At 36.5% G+C, this 23,889-nt stretch overlaps 1 protein-coding gene across 1 annotated transcript; it reads left to right on the forward strand.

Moving 5' to 3' along the window:
• Positions 1-41: 41 nt before the first annotated feature.
• On the forward strand, positions 42-22,307 carry LOC145672117 (SUZ RNA-binding domain-containing). Its single transcript, XM_081741395.1, has 5 exons — positions 42-348; positions 8,863-8,930; positions 13,120-13,297; positions 16,025-16,104; positions 19,664-22,307. The coding sequence occupies exons 1-5, from the start codon at positions 289-291 to the stop codon at positions 19,773-19,775; spliced, it is 498 nt and encodes a 165-aa protein (XP_081597521.1). The 5' UTR covers positions 42-288; the 3' UTR covers positions 19,776-22,307.
• Positions 22,308-23,889: the final 1,582 nt, after the last annotated feature.

Consider the following 23,889-nt stretch of genomic DNA (forward strand, 5'->3'; position numbering starts at 1 on the left):
AAGAAAAAGGACGAAAATAAAGAGTCGACAAGGTAAACAAGTGTCGTGGAAAACCTGATTGGCTACTACGTCAATATACATGAGTGTAGAAGAGGAACTAAATTATTGTATTACAAATGGTTAAGTTCAAGAAAATCCGATTCGACCATGTGATTCATGAACGAAACACTTGATTTTCTCATTCCGGTTCTAGTGATTTTATCACATTGGAAAGTTCCTTCATGAACTGTCCATCATTAATAGGTTACTATTGCTATTATTAAATAAGGAACATAAATCCAGTCCAGGATGGCTGCAAGTGAGGACAGTGATTTGTTTGAAAGTTGGGAAGAAATGGAAGATTCAGGGGTATACATTCTATTTCTGTCACTATTTGTAATTTATACATGTTTGTAGTATGTCCGTGTTTGCAAGATGGACTTCTTACTTCTATAAGCCAAAAAATTCAATGAACTATCGTGCAGACCTGCAGAATGTGGTGTCAGTTCTCGTGTAACAAGAACGATAGAATTTTTCCCAATTAATTTATGCAAAAAAATAGTTAACATATTGAATTAGCGGAATATAGTATTTTTAGTTCTTAGAAAGGGAAGGTTCAATAATACTTCGCTATGAATCACATTTCTGTGGTGCTTCTGCATGTTGGAAACATACTTAACCTATTTAGGTACATTTCGGTGTTTGTATGTAAAGTTCAAAGGAATTTGCCCTTGCTATCACTATCATGTAGCTCGTATTGAAAGCAGGGAGGATCACTTGAGACGGTGTATAATTTGCCTTGTACCAACACCAAATTTCAGAGTGTTTTCAGAATTTTGATGTACTCGTTTTCATAACGTGACACGATATATCGCAGTAGCGTAAAGGAATTTGCTGAGCCGGTAGTTTTTTTGTAACGAGTATGCAGCAAATAATCTGATGTTGACGCTTAGAAGTGAATTGTTTCCTTCGTAATATGACATGAGTGTTTTCCGATGTAAGTACAGGACGAGTCTTTCATTGTTGAACAGTTAAAAAAAATCCAGATATCCTAGATCGAAGTGTAGATTTAGTCCGAGCGAAATAGCAAACGTAAATGTTAGAAATTATGTGACACTCTTTCCTAAAATAATTACCCGTGCCGGAAGGTTTCATTTCGTTGAAGATTCCTTTAAACAGGACCAGTATTTTGATAATATGGTTATAATTTGAGTTTCTACCCTGTACCCTTATATTCGAAAGGCGTGAAAGCTCTGTCTCATTTTTAATTCTCTTAGTGTGATTTATTGATGAACGTCTTTGGAACAAGTGGAATTTCCGGTTTAAAAAATCCACAAGTTTCTGGTAATATTAATTAGATGCATATGAGTATCATTCTTTCTAAGAAAAACTTACTTAACCTAACCTCGTAGTACGCAGATAATATTAAAAGTATGATATTTTAAGAGCGAACTGATTCAGAGAAAGGTAGGCTGTATGTTGTATTACAGAAGGGAAGTTCAAATAAATGTATATGCGAGCTCAGAAATACTATATGATTTATTATTTCAAGTTACTCACTTACTAATGTTACTCGGACATTTTTTCTTCCAATATTTCGAGTGTTACAATCGGACACTCATCCTCAGGGAGTACAGAATAGCCTGAGATCTATCTTTGCAAGACTGTCTTCACAGTGATTTTTGTCTCAGCAGTGGAAATTTAAGAATATTAAAAAAATTTTATCGGTACTTATAGTCACTTACAGGGTGTGCTGGAGTTAACTCCCTATTAAAAATTGTTTAAGACTTTAAAAAATAATATTAATAATAATAATAATGAAACAGAAAGCATTTTGCTCCTTGCAGCGGTAGAATTTATTACATGATACCTCATTTATGTCATTGCATGTATTAGTAGTGGTCCATGGCGCAACGTCTGACCTTGTGTGAGCGAGCTGACATCCCGGTACGAAGTATGGCAGTTCGTGGTAAAGACACACAGGTTCTGTAGCATATATTAGAAGCTGCGGTCGTTCCTCAAGATCCAGGACAGAGGAAAATATGCAGCAGGTTCAGGAAATGTTCACTTCCTTAGAAATCACAAAGACAGGCATTTCGCGAAAGTAGTTTAACGCGACACACAGTACGAACTGTTCTGAAGAAAAAGTTCGTCCATGGAAACCACATTACTATCAGGAATTATCACCAGAAGACTGGAATCATCGGTTGGAGTATCTGTAGATGATGCTTACTGGTATAAAGACTAGTCCGATTTTTTGCTGCAATTTCCTTTGTTCAGATGAAACCATGTTTCATGGTAGGAGGTTTGTTTACCAGCACGATTGTTATTACCAGACAGGAGAGGGTGGTTGTTAAAAAGAAACCATCATCGCCCAAAGGGTACAGTTTGGTGCGGGATGTCCAACAAAAGTTGTAGGTCGATACGTCATTCGGTACACAATGAGTGCAGAACAATATCTTGTTGTGCTTGAAGATTATGTTGACAGGAAGTCCACGAGGAAAATTACAACTACCTACTCTTTAAATATAAATATCAAATGAGGCGCCGCTTCATTTAGCTCCTCGTGGCCCACTTGAATGACCAGCATGGAATCCTGACCTAATGCCGTGTGACTTCTCTTGAGGATTGGCGAAAGAGAAAGTTCATCGCGCAGTGCCAAAGACTCTTCATGAACTAGAGGAGCGAATTCGCGAAGTTCTTGGAAACGTATCGCTGGACTATCTGCAAAAGTCTGTCGCAAACATCCCCAACCGTTTACGAAAACTGATAGGTAATGTTGGTGCGTATGTGGAATTTTAGCAATGCATAACAATTCCACCATTGCCAGAAGCGAAATGCTTTTTATTTCTGGAAATTTGGTGGTTTTGAAAAAAATGTAAACAATTTTCAATAGGAGTTAACCCCATCACCACCACCATCTACATGCAGAACGGATCCTATGCATGGACGTCCACAACTGAAAGGGGGAAGGACATGGACTCTTCCTGGAATTCAAGTTTCCGAGGACGAGCAATAATTTCAAAATTTAATTCTAGAGTATTTTCCTCGTATCTTTACGTTTCTAACTTCTGTTGTATATATATATATACCTGTTTTATGATACTAAGTGATCAGCGAAAAACAAAAGCTTTGACATTTTGCTGATACTATGTCGTAAATATCGGAATCGGCTCCTGGGCGACACATTTCTACATCCTTTCCCTTCTTCTATCTTGAGAGCTGAGCGTTATTTTCCGAAAGGTCATAGATTATTAATTAAATAATAACCATAATAATAAAAGAAAGGATTACACACTTTGCCTTCTCGTGAAAAAAAATCTGCAGACACCTATGTCTTTATGACTAAAATTATTCACATTTTTGCGTCTGGGAGGCATGGGGTTGATTTCTGCGGCAATGAAAAAATAAAATTGTTAGTGTCACGTCCGGAGACTAAAGGAGAAAGCGAATGAGGATTTGGGAGGAAACGGGAAAACTTTGAGCAAATCTTCGTACACGATATTGTCTTCCACAAACTCGTGTGGCCGGGGTTCGAACCATGGGCCTCGTACCAGAGTTGAGTGCTCTACCACTGAGCCACGCCTCCCTTCTTATAATTATTAGTGATAATTGAGGATACCTTCCTTTGCTTTGTTTTTGTATCAGTAGCTCTTGAACTGTTAATCACTTTAAATATCGTTTACTTGTCATAGAAAGAGCGTACTTCTGTGTGCTTTACCAAAAATAACGATGCTATTCAGCCGGTTTGCTAGAATCGGTTGATAAAATATTTCGAGTTCGCAGAACCGTTTGTTATATTCATATAACAGGTGCGGCAGTGAAACGGGTGATTTTGAAACCCTGGAAAAGTAAGTTACGTTAGGAATCAGAGAACGAGAGTGGTGCCATCTGGACAACAAACCTTTGCCATTGATCCTGATATCGGTGTTCACTTGAGATGGCGTCGTGGACCGGTGAGCAACGCGCTTTTGCTGTGAAGGCGTTTTACAAAAACAACGACAGCTACGTGGCCGCGCAACGTGTATGTCGTGCTCATTACAATCTCCCACGTCATGCCCGTCAATTCCGTCGGCGCATGCTATCAAATTCTGGGTACGGAATTTAGAGGAAACAGGTAATGTGATGAGAAAGAGGGGTGGAAGTGCGAAACGCGTGTGCACACCAGAGGATGTTGCAAGAGTGGAAGAAGCCTTCAGCCGAAGTCCCAGGCGTTCTGCACGCAAGCATGCCCTGCGATTTGGCATGCCGGATCGCAGTGTACGGCGAATATTGCACAAGGAAGTGCAATATCATCCATACAAAATGCAGATAGTGCAACAACTGAATGCGAACGACCTCCCAAAGAGACTACGCTTTTGCCGGGAATTGTTGGAACTCATGAACGACAACCCAGGCGTGTGCGACAATCTGATCATGAGCGATGAGGCCAATTTTTATGTGTCAGGTTATGTTAACAAGCAAAACTTTAGATACTGGTCACGTGAAAATCCTGAAATGCTTCATGAAAAGCCACTTCACAGTCAGAAAGTGGTAGTGTGGTATGGCGTATCATCATTTGGAATCATAAGGCCTTATTATTATTATTATTATTATTATTATTATTTAAGACGATCGCGGTAATGCTGTTTCTGTGAATACAGAACGTTATGTTCACGTTAAACCATTTCCTAGTGCTTGCTGATCTTCCTGTAACTGCAAACACATTTTTTCCAATAAGATGGGGCCACATGCCATACGTCACTCATTTCCATTGACGTGCTACAAAACATTTTTCCTGGTCATCTCATCTCCAAGAACGGGACATTCCCTGGCCTCCAAGATCCCCTGACCTTTTAGCATGTGATTTCTTCCTTTGGGGTCATTTGAAATCTGAGATCTTCCGGTGTGACCCACCACATATCATCCAGGAACTGATGGATCAAAGTCACAAGGAAGTTAATCGAATTTCAGTGCCAGTCCTGCGAGATGTGATGTCTAACTTCCGTAAAAAAACTTGGAATATGTGTGAAGTTGAAGGGGGACCACCTACGTGATGTCAATTTCAAGTAATGGACATTTTGTGTCGTAACATGTCTGTGCAAGATATGCAAGTTGTTCAGAAACATTCCTCACAAATTGCAGGCATTGTAAATTCATGTTGTAATTCTTTTATATCGCTGTGAATAAGTTTGTATCGCTGGTGGAGGTTTCAAAATCGCCCTTTTCACTGCCGCACCTATTATAACAGTAGTTTACCCAGTTATACACAGGAACAGTAAATTTTAGTTAACTATCTCTAGTTTTAGAAATTCTTACAGCTACGAAGTTGAACATATGATCTCTCAAAACAAGGTATAAGCGTTTATTTCTTAATCTTAAATGCTCAGATATCAAGAATGAGAATTGGGATCACATGAGTGTACTGGTGAGGGTTATTTATATTTGAAACGCTTATATACCATTATCAACAGTTATCGATCCATTGCTGGATTAAGGTCTTTCCAATATTTTTTTGATAAGCATTTGTCTTGGATAAATCGTTTCCAAGATATTCGCAGTGCTACGGTATCTAATTTTGTCACACCACTTTGTATTAGGATGTTGTGTAGGTCCCTACTTGTCACTTGTAGTGTCTAGAAGAAAGGAAAAAAAAAAAAAAAAAACCGTTGCCTACCTTACATGGTGCTTCCTGAGAGAGTTAGATCTACTATCTCTCTCTCTCGCTCTCCTCACATCAAAATAAGTGAAAAAGCCAAATTTCAAGAGGTTCTATTTCGAATTCGAAAAACTGTGGACTGTTGTCCTTATCAGCGTAAAGGAAGTCGCATACGCAGTCCAAAAATGCGTATTTTATTAATGTTCAACGAGTGTACAGAGTATTTCCTGCAGGGTGAAATTCCCAGACTTGCCATCAACCTAATTTTGAGATGTGCTCTGACTTTATGATTGGTCCAAAGTAAGCAAACGATAAATCTTGATAGCAATGAACACGGAATCCTTTGGCGCGATGTCGCAAGTGTTAAGGATCGTCAGCAGCACGATCTCTCGTACTCGGGAAAGAGCATACTGCGATGCTTTCTTTCACGCTTATAAGTGAATAAAACGTGAAATATACCGTGACGAAATACTTAGATACATCGCATCACGTTATTCAGAACACAAAAAAACTTGGAGCTCCCGACTTCCCTCCGAAGCACTGGATGCCGATTGTTGTCAAGGCTTACCTACTGCCTACTTTGGACCCTACTTGAAATCAGGATATATCTGAAAACTCTATTTCACGTTAAACCGTAGAACAAAATATATTAGTTCACGGTGTACACTGAAAGGCAAATATTGGAAAACTTTGATGTTCTTTGTAGGTAAAGCCAAGTTGTCAGATTTACGCTCTTTAATTCTTAGAGCATTGCCAAAATGATAAAAAGAAGTTAGAGGAAAAGAGTAACAGAAAAAGAGGGAAAAAACACAATATCTTCTTGTATTTTCTTCAACGCGAGATTGTGATTTGTTTTGAAACTGCCCTGATGGGGTCAATAATGTTACCTTAATAAGCAACAAATGTTATCGAGATTCATTGAATTATTGAAAAATCAATGGAGAATGGAGAGACAGGTGTTGGAAGAAAGAAAGCAAAATTGCATATAATCACAAGGAGAGGAAAAGTGGTTTATCGTGATATCTACGAGACAGAGGAAATAGTAGATATTTTAAAGACTAAATTCTTTGTAGGTTTAATTGAGTGTAATTCAAAAAGTGCAGCTAGGCTAAAATCGAAAACCAGGTCTGCAGCATATAGTACCAATGCACTGAGCATTGCATACTGATTCGTTCTGCTCAAGGGGGCTGCGGTGGATCAGTGGTAAAGCGTTCACGTCTAGTGTGTGGTGTCCATGGTTTGATCCCCGCTCACGCCAAGTGAACTTTGTGGTGGAATAACACCGTCTGCGTGATTTTCTAGGGGTTCTCCTGTTTCCTCTCACTTTCTTAATTCCAACATTTCATTCATTTCTCATTATCACCGTTTCCTTTAGCGCAACTTGCATAAGTGTGGGACGTAAAACTGAGAAATTTTTGTTCTGCTCAAACTACTTTTTTAATGTTAGTGTTCAACCATTAAGCTTGTATCACAACTTAGAGCTGCCACTCGTTTAGGATATTGATTTTCGTCTTTGTTTTGTTTTTCATCTCAGATCAGCAATCGTTCGATTAATTTGATGCGTCTTTCCACTCTTCCCTACCCTGAGCCACAGTTCTCATTTCCCTGAACTTTTTCTCCCCTATGTCTTTTCTCGTTTGGTCGTTATATTCCAATTCGGCCTTCCTCAGTGTATTTTTTCTTCTGCCATTCTGTTCATAGCTAATAGAGTGGTTCTTCCATGTGGCATAATGTGTCCAATCATCCTATTTTTTCTTTTGTATATAGCCCTCAGTACACTTGTCTTTCTTTTACTATTTCCGACAAGTTTTCTTGTAATAACTTATCCATCTATGTTTTTGAACACCCTTCTACAGCACCACATTTATTCTGTATTCTCGGGTTCTCCTCTCCTACGAGCCCATGCCTCATGTCCATATATATGCTTTCATAAATCTTTTCTTCAGTTCTCTGTTGATATTGCCTGTTAGAAGCTTTTGTTTTTCTTCTCCTGAAGTCCGTACTTCATATCCATACAACTTCACACTCTGTACTAATGCTTTCATCAGTCTTTTCTTCAGTTCTATGTCGATATTTCGAATTAGAAGCTTTTATTATACCTACCAAATCAGCCGTTTCAGTAGTTCATTTATTTATATATACACACTTATTATCAGAACTTGAAAAATCTTGCTTGCAAGTACTCGCCAGCCAAAAAAATCTACTAGCCAGACCATTTTGCAGTCCTTGAAAAATCTTGCTTGCAAGTACTCGTCAGCCAAAAAATGTACTAGCCAGACCATTTTGCAGTCACAGTGAGAAACCACTTTGCGACACAGTAAACATATTAATGCATTTTTTTAAATTTTATTTATTGGCATGCCTCTTACAAATAAAAAGAAAAAAAGAGTAGTTGCAAGCCAATGCAGGAGTAGCACTCGGAACTAAATATATTATGGATCACAATTTTTACGCTTCACAATGTCTATTTTCTTATTTCGTTTCATTCAAATGGGACAACATCGTCAGTTTTTAAAAGGGTAATGGGTACGGGCGAGAATTCATCTGCCGGTAAGATTTTCATTCCAAATATGAAACAGGTGGAACTACGTTTGCGTCGTAACCAAACTGCTGCTTAGCACTAACGCTACTCTTTGGCAGGAAAGAATAACAAAATTGACAAAACCTATTTAGCGGTACACAGAAGCTGAGAGTCGAATGAAAAAGATCGTTCACGATGGTGGTGCATTGCAATATTACATTATTTTTTATTTATTTTATTTGTTGTGTGGAATAAAACCCTGATGCTCGGACTTTACTCGCCAAATGTAAAAATGTACTCACCATTGGCGAGCAGGCGAGTGGATTTTTGAAGCCCTCCTGATTATCCAATCACATCTGTAATTTTTTGCTTCAGCTCTTTCAGATATCTCACCTTTGTGCGGTACATGATTCTTAATACAGTCTTGTAGGAGAAAGAGGGAAAGTTATTTTTACATCTATATATCTGAATTCGCTTCTTAAGAAACTATTTCAAAGTGAGACTGTTATTAGCTACCACAATTTATAAGTTTAACCTGAAGGTGAAACAAGATTTCAGTGAAAAGTAGGCTTTTACACACTGTAGAACGTTTAGGTTTTGAGGAAGGGCCAAATTGTTAAAAAGAGCTTTGGAATAAATTCACGTATATATATTAATTTTTATAATCATAACACAATTATAAAAAACCTTAAAACTAATTTTGTTTCCTTTCTTTTGTATAAAGGAACTGGACAGGAAGTTGAAGAACATTAAACCCAAAAGTCCGTCATCTGAAGATGCTGGAACACAGAAGTAAGTGTCTATTTTATCCTCTATTGTTCATTTAATCGAATAATACAGGGGGTTAATCATGGTTAACATAAATAAACTTAAGGAAACGAAATGCACCGCTTCCGATTATAGAATACTAGAATTACCCATATATTTTGTGTAGTAATTGCAGGTTTTATCGGGTATATAATAAGTGAGTAGACATTGTAAGAAATAAAACACCAAAATAAAATAACGATAACTTTTTTTTTCTTGTAAATAATGGTGGCGTAAAACATGTAAATCAAAGCACATGTTTGAAGTTTTTTTTATTAGACTTTATAATTTACCGATCATTCTTTCTAATAGTTACGTAGCACAGTGGCCTACCAAGTATCTGTCTTACAGGTACATAATCTATTAAAAGAAAATAATAAATAAATAATCGTACCTATATTTTTTTCCTTGATAAATTCAGGTACGAAACGTGTCCTCTGCTTTAAAGCTGGTGAGGCCTTTATGCTCATGCGTGATTTTTTTCACACCTGCAGAGAACATCGGAGGTAGCAGTCAGACTGTAAGTGTAATGAATGCCCATCAAATTTTTATTTCCTGTATAAAATGGTGGAACCATTTGAACAGTGATCACTATTATAATCTGTTCCCGATTTCAGCATTCTGCTGAGTTACAGTTTGTGCGAGGCTTCTTCAATGATTTTTTTTTTTCCAACCCATCAGTTTTCATACCAGGACTTTGCCTATCTCAATCCTTTTCTTTCCACATCCTGCTATATCTCATCATGTCATTTGTCTCTTGGATTTGTCGTTTTCAAGCTAAAATGTATTAAAATACCAATATGCGTTGATGTAAATAAATAAGCCACTGACAAAGGTGGGGGTTTCTATTAAAAATTTCGGCATTAATAAAAGGTTAGACACATTGACAAAAAATTAAGCACCAACCTTGTATCTCAAAAGTGTCTTGTACTGTATTATGTTAAATGATTTCAGCTCTCACTGGGGTCTTCATCAGTAACTTCTCCCGCTGTTGTATTGATTCTTGATTATTAATCCATGTGGAGGACATGGTTGAACCATCAAAATTAACACCATGAGGAGAAATTCATAAGTTTTTGTGTAGTTGTAGAACCTCATACAGCTTCACTTTTGGGCTTCCATTCTTGAGAAAAGAATTGTAAACATTTAAATGATATGAATATTACTTACAAAGCGTGCCACTAATAACGGTAGAAAATTTGTGAAAATTAAATATATATATATATATATATATATATATATATATATATATATATATTTGGTCTAGGAATTAATTCGTGCGGGTGGACAAGAGATGGCGCAACGAACGGAGCGTCCCACAGTTCCGTGTATCCACACATGTGTTGCAAACCCCTGTCATCGCGTATCGTTCGTAGTATAGGGCAGTGGATTAAAGCGTCAACAACACCAGTTTGTAGTTAAGTGAACATGGCGCAATTTGTGCCTGATAAAGTGTTTTTGCGGGGTGTCCTGCTGCATTACTTTAACATGCAGAAAAGTGCGACTGAAAGTCGTCGTATTTTGGTGGAAGTGTATGGTGACCATACTCTAGCTGAGCGAACGTGTCAGAAGTGGTTTGCACGGTTTAGAAGTGGTGATTTCGGCTTGGCAGACCAAGAGCGAGCTGGACAGCCAAAAAAATTTCAAGACGAAGAATTGACAGCATTGCTCGAGCAGGATTCGTGTCAAACGCAGGAACAACTTGCAGCAGCATTAGGCGTTGATCAAACAACAGTCTCCAAACGCTTGAAAGCCATGGGAATGATTCAAAAGATGTCACATTGGGTTCCACATGAATTGAAAGACAGAGACGTTGAAAGACGAAAAACCATTTGCGAATTGCTGCTTCAACGACAGAGCAGAAAGGGGTTTCTGCATCGAATTATTACGGGTGATGAGAAGTGGATCCATTACGAGAACCCTAAACGAAAAAAGGCCTGGGTGAAATCAGATGAACCAGGTCCATCACAACCAAAACGAGATATTCACTGTGCAAAGGTTATGCTGTGCATATGGTGGGATATGAAAGGTGTGGTGTACTATGAGCTGCTGCAACCAGGTGAAACTATGAATGGAGAACGTTATCGACGACAATTAATGCGTTTGAAGCAAGCTCTGGCCAGAACACGACCAGAATGGGAGAACAGACATGATAAACTTATTGTTCAACATGATAACGCTCGCCCACATGTCGCAAAACCGGTCAAAACCTATTTAGAAAATGTCGGATGGGAAGTTTTACCCCACCCGCCGTATTCACCAGACGTTGCTCCTTCGGACTACTACTTGTTCGATTGCATGAACAACGATTTGATTGGACAGCGTTTACTTCTTCAGAAGATATCGAAACATGGGTCTCTGACTGGATCGCTTCCAAGGATGAGGACTTCTTTCGCCACGGAATCCGTACATTGCCTGACAGATGGGCGAAAGTGGTGGCTAGCGATGGACAATATTTTTCTTAAGGTATTTATGTATTTTGTGTTTGTACTACAGCTTCAATGTGTGCGTACCAACCGCACGAATTAATTCCTAGACCAAATATATTATTCCAACAATACTTCTAAAAAAAATTTTATTTACTTAAACGTTTCCACTATCCACAATCTTCTTGCAGAAATAACTAAAAAGAACTACTCCTCTTTGAAAATGTGCACTGTTCTTTGTTAACTAATGTAAAATTAAAATCACCGTTGCTTAAGCATTTTGGTAGTTCAAGAATGCCTCACTTCCCGTGGATAAATTATCAAGAATAAATATTGCAACGGGAGATTAGATTTGAGTTTAGCGTCCCATTCAGCAACGAAACTATATGAGATGTGGACCTACAGCTTAACGTGGAATCCGAACCACATGAGCTCTTGCAGGGAATCGAATACGGGTCTCGAGCTCACAATAAGGCGAAGAGTTACTGATGAAGACCACAGTGAGGGTTGAAACTTGTTAAATATCAGTTCGATTCCCGGCGGGAGCTCGTGTGGTTCGGATCCCACGTTAATCAGTAGGTCCACGTCTCATATAGCCTCGCTACTGAACGGGACGTAAAACTCAATCAATCTGTTAAATATCATACAACATTTCTTCCTTATTTGAAGTTTTCCCGAAAATGCTCCTTCAGAATCTCTTCTCCGTTGCTTGGATTCTGTGCCTGTCTCTTTCTGTAAATGTTCACGTTTATGCAAACTTTTATAGTTGTGAAGTGGTCCATATAGGAAGGTCTCTTATATATATATTTTTAGTTGTCCTGCATTAAATTTTGGCAAAAACTGTATGATGCCATTTGGAAAACTCAGCAAATTTCGGCGATAATATAGTTCAACTCGGGACCAAAAGACTCAGGATAGATATTCAGCAAAGCCACAGACATCTGTCACTAATTGAAAATTCTATTGTACTTATGCTGATAGAGAATGGGGCATAGAAATATCGATTGATGCTTCTACTTTTTACATAAAAATCACAGATGTATTTGGTTCGTTCTTTGTTGTTCGACGTTTTGATTCAAATCCAGTATTAAAATATTTTCCTTTGTCATATTGCCTTACTTTCTAAAATAGAGTGTTAGTCACTCAAAAACATTCAGTGTGTTGGTAGTTTTCTTTATATTCAGATGACTTGTAAGTTGTTTTAATTAATTAATTAATTAATTAATTAATTAATGTGTAAAGCGATTTGTTAAGTGTATAGACTGTTTTGAGTTTACGGAAATTTTTGCAGTCCGCGCTCCATTAGCAGAATAATTAAGTTTACTTTGGGACATGTGGAATATCACAAAATATTTCTCTTTCAATTACTTCGTTTCATGAATGAGATACAGTTTAGAAAAAGCTTGGTTTAGTTAATTCAATTCTAGAAAGTTTCTGTGCACTGAAAGTAACGCCATTTTGAAATTATTTGTATAAAAAGACGTTAAAAAACGAACCTCTTCGGACGTACAAACACTTCTGCACGTTAATGTAGCGAATAGATTCCTTTGGATATGTATATAGAGATACAGTTTGGTTTACAGGCCATACATTACCTACATAGAAGCACGCATTCACAGTGCAGAGTAACTTTTTCGGACATCCTGTGCATTGTCAAAAGTTTTTAATTGTTTTGTAATAGTTGGTCATTTTGCCATTATTTCTTTATTTATTTTTAACTTATCACGATGTTTGTTTTGTATGTTTAGTCCATCAGCTCCAGCCAACGTTATATTGCAAGGGGAAGACAGTTTGCGAACCCAATACGTAGCACCGGAACCCCAGGTAAAGATTTTGAAGCGGCCGCCAAAGACTATACATAGGGTAGAAGGTCCTCAAGTAAATGGTGATAGTAAACCTAGGCAGCCTATAAAGACTTTACAACAGGTGAGCAGAGAATAGGACAACTTTAATTTATAGTTCTGTGTACTTAAACAGGGTTATCTGTGTTTATGTAATGGTTACATTTCCGCAAGTTTTATTATCTCTTCTTCTGGTGTGGGCGTCTTAACGCACCGAGATTATGCTACAAGTTTTCTTGGCTTTTATATACCAAAGCGTTAAACCGTGCCAAAGCTAAGAAACTAGTTTGAACGCGCTTAGTTCACTGTGAATAGTGACGTCTATAAAACTTAGACGTCAGACTCATTTCCAGTCACCAGGCACCCAGGAGTTTCGAGCCCTGTATATACTATACTTTTATCATTATTAGTTATCTAGTTTGTATTTATTTGTCGAGAACGTAACATCTGAATGATAATCTCTAGACTCAATGCAAGTATTTTGATCAGAGCTGTTGGTATATGTGGTTACACTAAAAATGCGTTCCTTGCGCATCATATTTAATTCTTTAGACTTCTGGTAGAAAAATGACAAGATTTCACAACAGAACTCCTAACGGAATTGTGGATAAAATCGGAGTTGAAATGAAATGAATGAAATCTTTAAGTTGAACATCCAACGATTATGCACTTTTAAGGTGAAGGACACACTGGTTACAGCAAATGAATGATGATGGAAAAATTAGTGGAATGAGAAAGTGAGAGGAAACAGAAGTATCCCGAGAAAACCCCACGGACACGATGTTATCCACCACAAACGTACTTGAACAAGGATCGAACCAGAGACCCCATACACCAGAGGTAAGCGCTCTACCACTGAGCAATCATGCCCTCTTAAAATCGGAGTTGAGTGAACTTATGGACGTTACATAATGTGGGTAGGAGAAGGAAATTGCCGGCGCCGGTGGAATGATCCTGAAATCCATTTCTCTTTTAAGCGAGATAGTGTTGTGGTGAACGGTAAGACTCATCGTAGTGTGTGCACACCCACCAGTTGCACTGGACTCCATCCCCGAATGTGGTTCGAAGCCTACATTAATAGTATGTTCTATCCTTAAAACTCTTGTTGTTGTATAAGGACGCCAACCATAAAAACCTAAAACAATAGTGGATAACAGAAATGTTCGTAAAATTAACTATACAAGAATTTCCACTTCATCTATTGTTATTGGCAACATTGACATAATAAGAATGCAATGTAACATTTCTAAGCTGTCGTTGTATTTTATATAGTAGAAGAAAGGAGAAGGGTACAAGTTCCATGTATCAATAAAATTGACCAAAGCGCTAATTATATTAATAACAGATGTGTAACAGTTTCAGCAATGTAATATCGCCTTCATGAGACAAATTAACATTAATAAGTTCGTAGGATGACTAATAAAACATCAACTTTTGAGGCAAAATTTGACTTTATTCATCAACATATTCTTCTTCAACAGTGATACATTCATTCCAATACTTCTCTAATATTCGATGCCTTTTTGTAGAATGATTTATCTTTGGCCTCAAAATAGGCTTTAGTTTCGGCAATCACTTCTTTATTGGATTGCCAAATCTCGTACTCTAAAGCATTCTTTTTAGGTCTGCAAACAGGTAGTAGTCACTGGGAGCCAGATTTGGAGAGTACGGTGGATGACGAAGCAATTCAATGTGCAGTTCGTTTCGACTTGTAACATGGTGCATTGTCTTGGTGCAAGAGCACTTTTTCCTCTTCATTTGGGATTTTTTGGCAATTTCTTTTAAACGCAACGATAACGACATAGGTAATTAATTAATAAAATACCTTGCACATCCCAAAATACGAGTGCCAAAATCTTACCAGCTGACATTTGCGTTTTTGGTCGCTGTGGGTGGCTTTCGCCAGTTGCTGTCCACTCAACTGACTGCGACTTTGGAGTGTATTGATGGATCCATGTTTTATCTTTTTTTACATTACCGCATGAAAAGATCCTTTTTATTGCGCTGAAACAGCTCCAAACAGCGCTTTGAATCGTCAGTGCGTTTTTTTTGGTCGACTATAAGCAAATAGGGTACCCACTTCGAGCAGAGCTTTCTCATGGACAAATGGACCATGTTCATGCGAAAGGGTGAAGCTGTCTCACGCAACTTCAATTTACGATCGGCCAAACATATTTCGTGGATTTTTTTAAAGTTTTCTGGAACAACTGCCGAATTTTGGCGACCAGAGCGTTCACCACCATCAGTGTTTGTACGGCCACGTTTAAACTTTAAAAAAAATGACACGTATTATTTGAAATAGGATTTAGATTTCTGGGCTTTTGGCATCTATGGTCATTCAGCCCCTCATATATAAGGGATTACGTCCCTCGGGGAGCACATTATCTGAGGAAGGGAAAGAAAGAAAGGATTGGGGAAGAAAGGAAGCGGCCTGGGGCCTATAAGTTAGGTACCATCCGAGTACTTCCTACACATCCTATGAATTTGTAAATAGTGGCGATACCTATATGTCATGCTACAAACTTATTGAGTGATGTCCATCAGATAACGTGTCTGATGAAGGTAATGTTACAGTGCCGAAACTGTTACATGAGTATTATTAATATAATTAGCACTTTGATCAGTTTTGTTAATATTTCCAAATTTACAAGTGCAGATTCCAATATTCCCCCTCTGCTTGTGGTCAAGAACTCATGAGTTTGTGTCGAAAATAAAAATACTTTTAGTGTAGCAGTAGTAAGAAATGTATTAGTTTCAGTTATTAATAGTTGTGTTTGTATTTTTTTTCCGGTGCTTCATGTTACCCCTGCAGAGAGAACAAGAATATGCTCAGGCTAGACTGCGAATTTTAGGCGAAGCTAGAAGTCCAGAAGAACAACTAAATGATGAAAAGTGAGATTTTTAACTTTTTTAAACTAAAAATGCAATACATTAATATGTGTTAATTCTTTATTTATTATCATGTACAGTTTTGTTTATAAAAATCTGATTGCCCATCTCTGTCTGAAAAGCTCTGTCCTCTTTTAAATAGTCGAAATTAAATCAAACAAGTATGGATTTGTTTGGCCCATTGAGACCTCTATTTAGAGCCCAAAAAATAGAATTTCCTTCATATGGTGGCTAGAAAATGCTTTTCTAAAGCAAGATGAGGGTATCAAGTTTTTTGAACAAGACTGTCGAGTGCTATAAATGGACGTAAACTTGCACATTTCTTTACGGTGTGCTAAAATGAACGGATAATTTAAGTTTTTTTTCTTTCCTTTTTTTCTAAACTATTATTTCTGAAATCAATTTCTCTTGTATACATAAGGTGTTTCTGAAATTTAAAGTCCTTTTGTTTCTTGTATTCCTGCTTCCCCGAAGAATTAATATTTTATTATTGAAGTAACCACAAATACTTCAAATACTCACGTTGATCTCATACAAGGTTTCCAGAGAAATTATGTTTAAATTATTTTCTATATTTTTCTTGATGCCTTTTCATTTATTATTTTAACGATTTGTTTCAGTGAGTTATATTTTAATTTTAGATTTTCCATTAATTTTAGAATGGTACAAGAATAGGTTTATAAATTTATCAAACCTGATTTCCAGACTACAAACTAATATATTCTGATAATGTGTATTACCAGATATTTTCTATTTACATGGTATGACTATTCTCGTTTCGTATGTTGTGCTTTTCTAATTTTGCTGATATTATTTCAGTAATTTGTCCTCAAATGCTGTTTTACATGCAGAGAGACTAATTAAACGAACCCTTCTTTTCTTCACCAATCCACACTCTTTTTAACAGTAAAATCTGAATGTAATTCCAATGCGGGATCAAATGTAAATTCGATATACTTAAGCCTAGAAATACAAAAATGACTTGTGACTTCAAAGGCTTTTAGACTGACGGAAAAATACCATATACAGTGAAACCACCCTTAACGGACACCTCTATAATACAGACAGATTTTTTTGTCCCGGCAAAAACATATATTCTCTTATGGAACGAAACCCTCCCTTTTACGGACGCTCAGATACGGACAATCCTTTCCCCCCCAAACATTTCAATAATCTCTTCATAACGGACAGAAATTATTCTCAGTTCTGCGATGCAAAACACACACACCCGTGTTTCTTCTGCAACCGTACTGAGGATTCTCAATGGACACTTGCTAAAGAGTTTTATTACCCTTGTAGAAGAAAAAGCATACATTTTTCGCTAAACAAAAGAGTTTCTAACGCATGTTTTGAGAAGGTTCTGAGAATTTGAAATAAATGAAAAATGCTTACACTGTGATGTCATGTACTTAAGAAAATTACCATACGCATTATCTTTTGCAGTATATGGATATATTAATACATCCCCCAGCAATAATAATATTTAACAAAAATGAATTTCTCCTTCATCCCTCCCACTAACTCAAATACGTACTAAATAGAGTATTTTCATATTGAATATTACATATTTACACTCATACATAATGTATTTACTGTATATTACTACATACAGTTACTGTTGTGAGAAATTAAATTTCTGTAACGGACACCTCTCAGTAACGAACAAAAATTCGTGTCCCATTGGTGGCGCGTTATTCAGAGGTTTCACTGTATTAAGAAAAAACAATGTTCTGAAGTAGCGTACATATAATATTGCAGCATTACAATTTTTATTCATTTTTACCTACATTTTTATCTTATCAAAGAATCGTTTAGAAAACAATTAGAACAAAAGAGGAGTTAAACAGGTAGAAAATCGCATATTGAAATACAATTCAAAATGAAGGTTACACATACACATATATACAGCGTGTTTATAAGTGAATGGCGCGGTTTTAAAGATTAATAATAAATCTGTTTATTATCTTACACGGGTAAAACCTCACCGTAAGCAGTGGCAGCTGTCCAAGTTTTTCATGCGCTACATGATGTTTGCTTGTCATTAGTGCGATAGTGCCATTAGTGCAGGCCGTAACACCAGTCGACAAAGTGACTTTTGTGAAGAAATGCAGTTGAGAGTGGAGGAAGATGGTTTGGCAGAAAGACATCTACTGTGATGAAGCCACTGTGCGTATCTGGGGAAGCGAGAAACCACATACAAAGATAGAGCATCAGCGTGACTCTCCAAAAATGAACGTTTTCTATGCAGTGTCCCGCGAGAAGGTGCACGACCCAATTTTCTTTGAACAAAAAATTGTGACCGGTGAGTCATTTCTAGACATGTTGGAAACCTGGTTGTTACCCCAGCTGAACACCAATTATGATTATTATATTTTGCAACTGGACGGTGCTCCGCCCCATTTTCACAGGAATGTACGAGAGCTTGTTAATCGCGTTCTTCATCACCGCTGGATTGGACGTGCTGCAACAAAAGACAACATTCTCCCCTGGCCAGCCCGTTCGCCGGATTTACACCATGCGATTTCTTTTTTTGGAGGTTTGTTAAAGATACATTTTATGTATCGCCAATGTTCATGTCCTTTGAGGAAGTTTGTGATCGGATAACGCATCTACTGCAGACTATCACGGCTGATAATCTACACCGAGTACGAGAAGAATTTGCTTACCGTGTATCTCTGGTGCATGGGGTCCTTGGTTCGATCCCAGCTCGTACAAAGTGAGCTTTGTTGTGGACAAACACCGTGTACGTGGGTTTCCTCGGGGTTCTCCCGTTTCCTCCTACTTTATTCATTCCACCATTTCATTCACTTTTCACCATCATCGTCTCCTTTAACCTAGCCGGCATAATCGTGGGACGTAAAACTTTGATTTCATTTTTGATTACCGTGTAGATGTGTCTTGTATGACCAAGAACTTCGAATTAAAGAGACTCCCCTGTATATATATATATATATATATATATTTCAAATGTGACCATTTCACTTAAATACTATTATCAAAAACGACGTAATACCACTTTAAAATATGACGGTATTTTTATGGACACAGTATATATGTATATATAATGATTTCCGTGCGCTTACTTAATTACAGAATTGTAATTAATCCTGTTTATTTTGTAAAATGCTATTAATTGTTTTTTCTTCACCTGGCCCATTAGGAACTCGAAAGTTCTTGCTGTTTTCTTTTTCTTTACATTCTTAAGGAAAAAAGTCTTGGTCACAATTAAACGAATGATATAAGAGTTACGTAGAATTGAAGAATGAAAGAAAAAAATAGGTAATCACCCCACATATAATACACTTTTAATTGATAAGAAAAAGCAGCTAACAAGAATACCTATTAATATCTAGATATTTACATTTTGGTAGTAATTTACGTTCATTATAGCAAACGGACATTAGCAATAAATCCAGTGTTTGAAATAAATCAGCGTCATTTTCTGCTTGTGTAAGTTGACGCCATTTCCATATCTCCATAAGTATTAATATTAATTTAATTGTATAATATGTTTCCTGCGCTTGATTTCAGTTACATTGATGCTCTTGTTATTTCTTTGTAGGATAAACAAAATCCAGACCAAAATGGAGCTATTAAAGACATCGGATTCTGACAATATTTTACGTCTACCGAAAGGCCCCGATGGTACCAAAGGTTTCCACCTTCGAAGGTAGTGAAAACTTAAACAAGCAGAACTCATTCATTTGCAAAGACTTACTTTTTGCCTACCAAGTCATATTTTACTGAAGGTTCTAAGAGAAGTCTGCTGCTCAGGGAAAAAAATCTTTTTCCTCTTTTTTATTATTAAAAAATACAAGAAAAGAACTATTTCCTTGCTGGAATGAGCAATTATTGAACCTTCAGTGAAAACCCTCTTCAAAGACATGTTCTTGCTTGTTTCGGGAGGTGCCATAGAGGTAGTTTTGTTACCTGAATCATGATATTAATAGTGTGTGTGCGTGTGGATGTGTCAATAAAAGAACAAAAAAACTAGAAAAAAATTGTACAGGTGGAAAAACATTGATATTTGTGCATTTTTATGAATTGTTTACTATCAACAATCATGTGCGATCTTAGGTTAGTGTAATTTTATATATAAAAAAAAGATGACTGGCTCAGTGAAAGTTTTTGAATTATATCTTCTCAGATTTTGTTTATTTCTAGTGAGGCTGTACACTCGCATACACACTTGACAATTTAACCATGAGCGATGACGTAAGTGACTACCATGCAGTCTATAGCGAGCTTGGGTAATTACCAGACATTTAGTCTAAGAACGAAGGGAGAGCCTTTTTTTCTGCCTTTTAAACAGAATTATAAGTAAGCGTATGTTTTATATAAGGTGTGTTGTTGCGTGACGTTAGAGATGAAATTTTTATATGAGGCTTTATTTTTATTGATCCAAGACACTCACGCATGTGTAATTTTATTTTATTTTTTAAATACTACCGATAGTAACATATAGAGGTTTATATTAGGTAAATGCGAGGTATGAAGGTCTACTTTGTTCGCCTGAAATAGATCTATAAATATATTATTTAGAAGTGGAATATCTTTAATCAAGGACAACATTGAAGCAGTTTGCGAGGACTGTTGCCTCTAGGTTCTATGATGTTGTTAACCTTCTGCACTGAACAGATCTATTATATTAATATGAGAAATTAAAGAAGGTTATACGACTTGTTGGACGATACATTCCACTGTTTAATGTGGAATATTGAATATTATAAGTTTAAGACATAGATTCTTTATGCCCTGAAACGGTATAAAGATGTATTAATTTCGCATTGTGCGCAAATCAAAGATAAATGCGTAGCATCCATTTGCAGCTGGAGAGATGCGAAGGATAAGCATATAAGTGTGAAAGAAAAAAGATTTTTTTTTTAAAAAACTAAGAGTTGCTTTCTTTCGGAATTTTCACTGTTTGTTGCGACAGTTCAATTGTTGTAGGGTATTGATAGCTGTTAAACGCTGAAGTACTCGGAATAGCGTATGTTTTACTGTAATATTTCTAAAGAGTTTGTTTTTGTTCCAGTTTTCAAGTACTGACTGGTAGTTGAAAGGCTTGTGGCTCGAACAACACTGATTCTCTTTTCTTGCCAACCATTGCACAGCCCAAATACGCCCTTATAGTTGCTGATCACTACATAGATAATATGATAGGGTGAAGATATGCGGACATATCAACAACGCAGACTGCTCTTCTTTTAGTGCTAAAAATATTAGAATATATTACACTATATATGTTTGTGTGTCCAATTGTCTATAGAAGATATTTTTCTTTAAAAAATCAGCAACAATAAGGGTTTGTGCCTTATATTCTGAATTCTTGCCAAATATAAGTAGCATGTTTTCAGAATGAATATTATATGACTGTGCTTGATAAGAACTTCTCTAAAAATTTTGATTTCTTTAAAAAAAAAAAAATAGAAAAGAAGTAACATAAGGACTCAATAGATTAAGAAAAATGTACTCTTTGGTATCAAATCACCATGCTATGAAATTGTACAATATAAATAATGATTTTCCCTGCCTAAAATACAAAGAGAAAGTTATTTTTTTAAAAAATAAATAACCATATAAAACTTGCCAATATTGTGTTTAAGAGATCATATGGGACATGTAAAAATATATATTAAAAAGGCATATTATTGTATGTGGATTTACGATATGCAGGAACAAATGATGATACTGCCTCCGTTGGCCCATTGTTGGGCCGACAGTATTTATTTGTCATCTGGTTGTGTTATAAACGTTATTGTATAGTGTTTAGGTGAGTTTTTTTTTCAGGGAAGTGGAAAAAATTGACCAAACGGATTTTTTTTTTTAAAAAAAAGAAGTGATGTGTTAAAATACTTAATAAACCCGTGCATATGAGAGAGAATAAGTATTTATTACGTAACAAATGTGAAAATGAAGATTAATTATCATTCTTCTATTAGTATAATTTTAAATAATATATAACATGACGGTTACATTTGAAATTGGTAGCGGGCATTCATTTTAGTATTTGGTGCATACATAGAGAGTCTTTCTGGTTTCTGAGCTTAGTCTTTTTATGAGAACTCAAAAAAAATATCAATTGCAATATGATTAAGCACTGTTATATCAGAAATAATATTTTTAGTTTGGTATTGCAGAAAATATATACAATTACAGTAAATAAAAAATATGCAAGGCCGAAAAAAATGCAAAGAAGTACAGAAGTGTTTGATTTCTACCACCAAAAAGATATCAAGTGTAAATAAATTGTCTTCTTAATATTTTGAAAATTCTGTAATGCTTAGTGCAATAGTATACTGTGCTAAGCATACGGAGTATATGTTACAGAATTTTCTTAAAGAATTTCTTTGAGTATAAGTTTCTTACTGAGTTGAGTACATTCGATGTTCATCAGGCAACTTCAGCAGTAACAGGTAGTAGTGCCACGTGTACATCGCTTGAAGGAGTTCAGTTAAAATATTGAAAGTAACTGAATGGTATGCAACCAAGTTCACTCTTAGATTTTCGTGGGACATACTAGAGCCTATCTATTTCAGGTGTGCCCTCGGAAAATATGCGAAACATATTCGAACCCGCCACCCTCTAAGGGAAGAAACCCTCCCTTTGCTTAGGGAAAAGAAGTGAATGACCTCGGCTGTGTTGGTAATTTGTGATTCAGTCGTTTGGTCTTGACGGGTGAAGATCGTAGGCTGCTTAGAATGGCTAACAAGACAGAGCACAGCGAAGTCCGTGAAATAATTTATTGTGGCAACGGTTCCGCATCCAACAATTGAAAGATCTCGGCCGCAACAACTTGTCTCTCCTCTTTCGAGGGAGGTACAGGAACACACACATCGACAGTAGCGCCAGAAGGGGCACAGATCAAATAGAAAGGCTCTACCAAGGGGCAATTCTTCTATAACAACACCTAATGGGAGTATAGAGGGAAAGGGATAATTTCAAATCAAGTGGATGGATCACGTTCATCAACGAATACATTTTCTACCTTTCGACCTTCTTCATCCCGGCCAAAATTGATGATGGTCTACTAAGTAGTTATTAGGATTTGTATATTAAGGTGTTTCGCTTGTAAACCAAACCTTTTGAAAAGTAAGGAAACTTTGACGACGACTGCTCTTGAGGAGAAGAAAATTAAAGAAGTCGAAGAAACTGTAAGAAAGAAAAAAAAAAAAAACTAATCGTCTTAATCTTTGAAAGTTAGATAATTTAATGATAAACTTGTAGTTAGTGTCTCCTGAACATGTCTTAACACACGTGTGTATTTCTGCAGCCGCATATTCAAGCCTAAGAACACATAGATATGTGTAAGGTAACACTGACTATAAGTTTGAGTCATCCAGGATTGTCAATTTCTAAGCGAAAATTTGTTTTTCAAGAGTTGCGACTTAGTTTTATACTGACTGAGGAACGTGTCTGAAGGACACTGAATGTACTCTTCTTTACATAGAAGCTTTATGTAAATAGTTGAGTTTAAAAAAATGAAAGAATTTTAGCTGTATTGTTGGATTTTTTCAAGTTATATATATATATATATATATATATATATATATATATATATATATATATATATATATATATATATATATATATATATAGGATGTTTCAAAACAACATCGACAACATTTGGGATGTGATTCCTGCTGACACCAAGATAAGAAAAAGTATAGACCAATGTGGGTGCACAAAAGCTTTCTTTCAGAGTTATAGGCTGATGAAAAAATGAACTTTAAAGGTCCATAGCTCCAAAAGTATGGGACCTACGGTAGTTGGGTCAAGATTTCACTT

This window comes from Thermobia domestica, chromosome 15, assembly GCF_964235325.1.
Source record: "Thermobia domestica chromosome 15, izTheDome1.hap1.1, whole genome shotgun sequence".
Lineage (NCBI taxonomy): Eukaryota > Metazoa > Arthropoda > Insecta > Zygentoma > Lepismatidae > Thermobia > Thermobia domestica.

Coding starts and splice junctions, on each gene's coding strand:
- LOC145672117 (XM_081741395.1), top strand. CDS start 289: ATGGCTGCAAGTGAGGACAGTGATTTGTTTGAAAGTTGGGAAGAAATG. Junction 349..8,862: donor AAGAAATGGAAGATTCAGGG/GTATACATTCTA, acceptor TTTTGTATAAAG/GAACTGGACAGGAAGTTGAA. Junction 16,105..19,663: donor GAACAACTAAATGATGAAAA/GTGAGATTTTTA, acceptor ATTTCTTTGTAG/GATAAACAAAATCCAGACCA.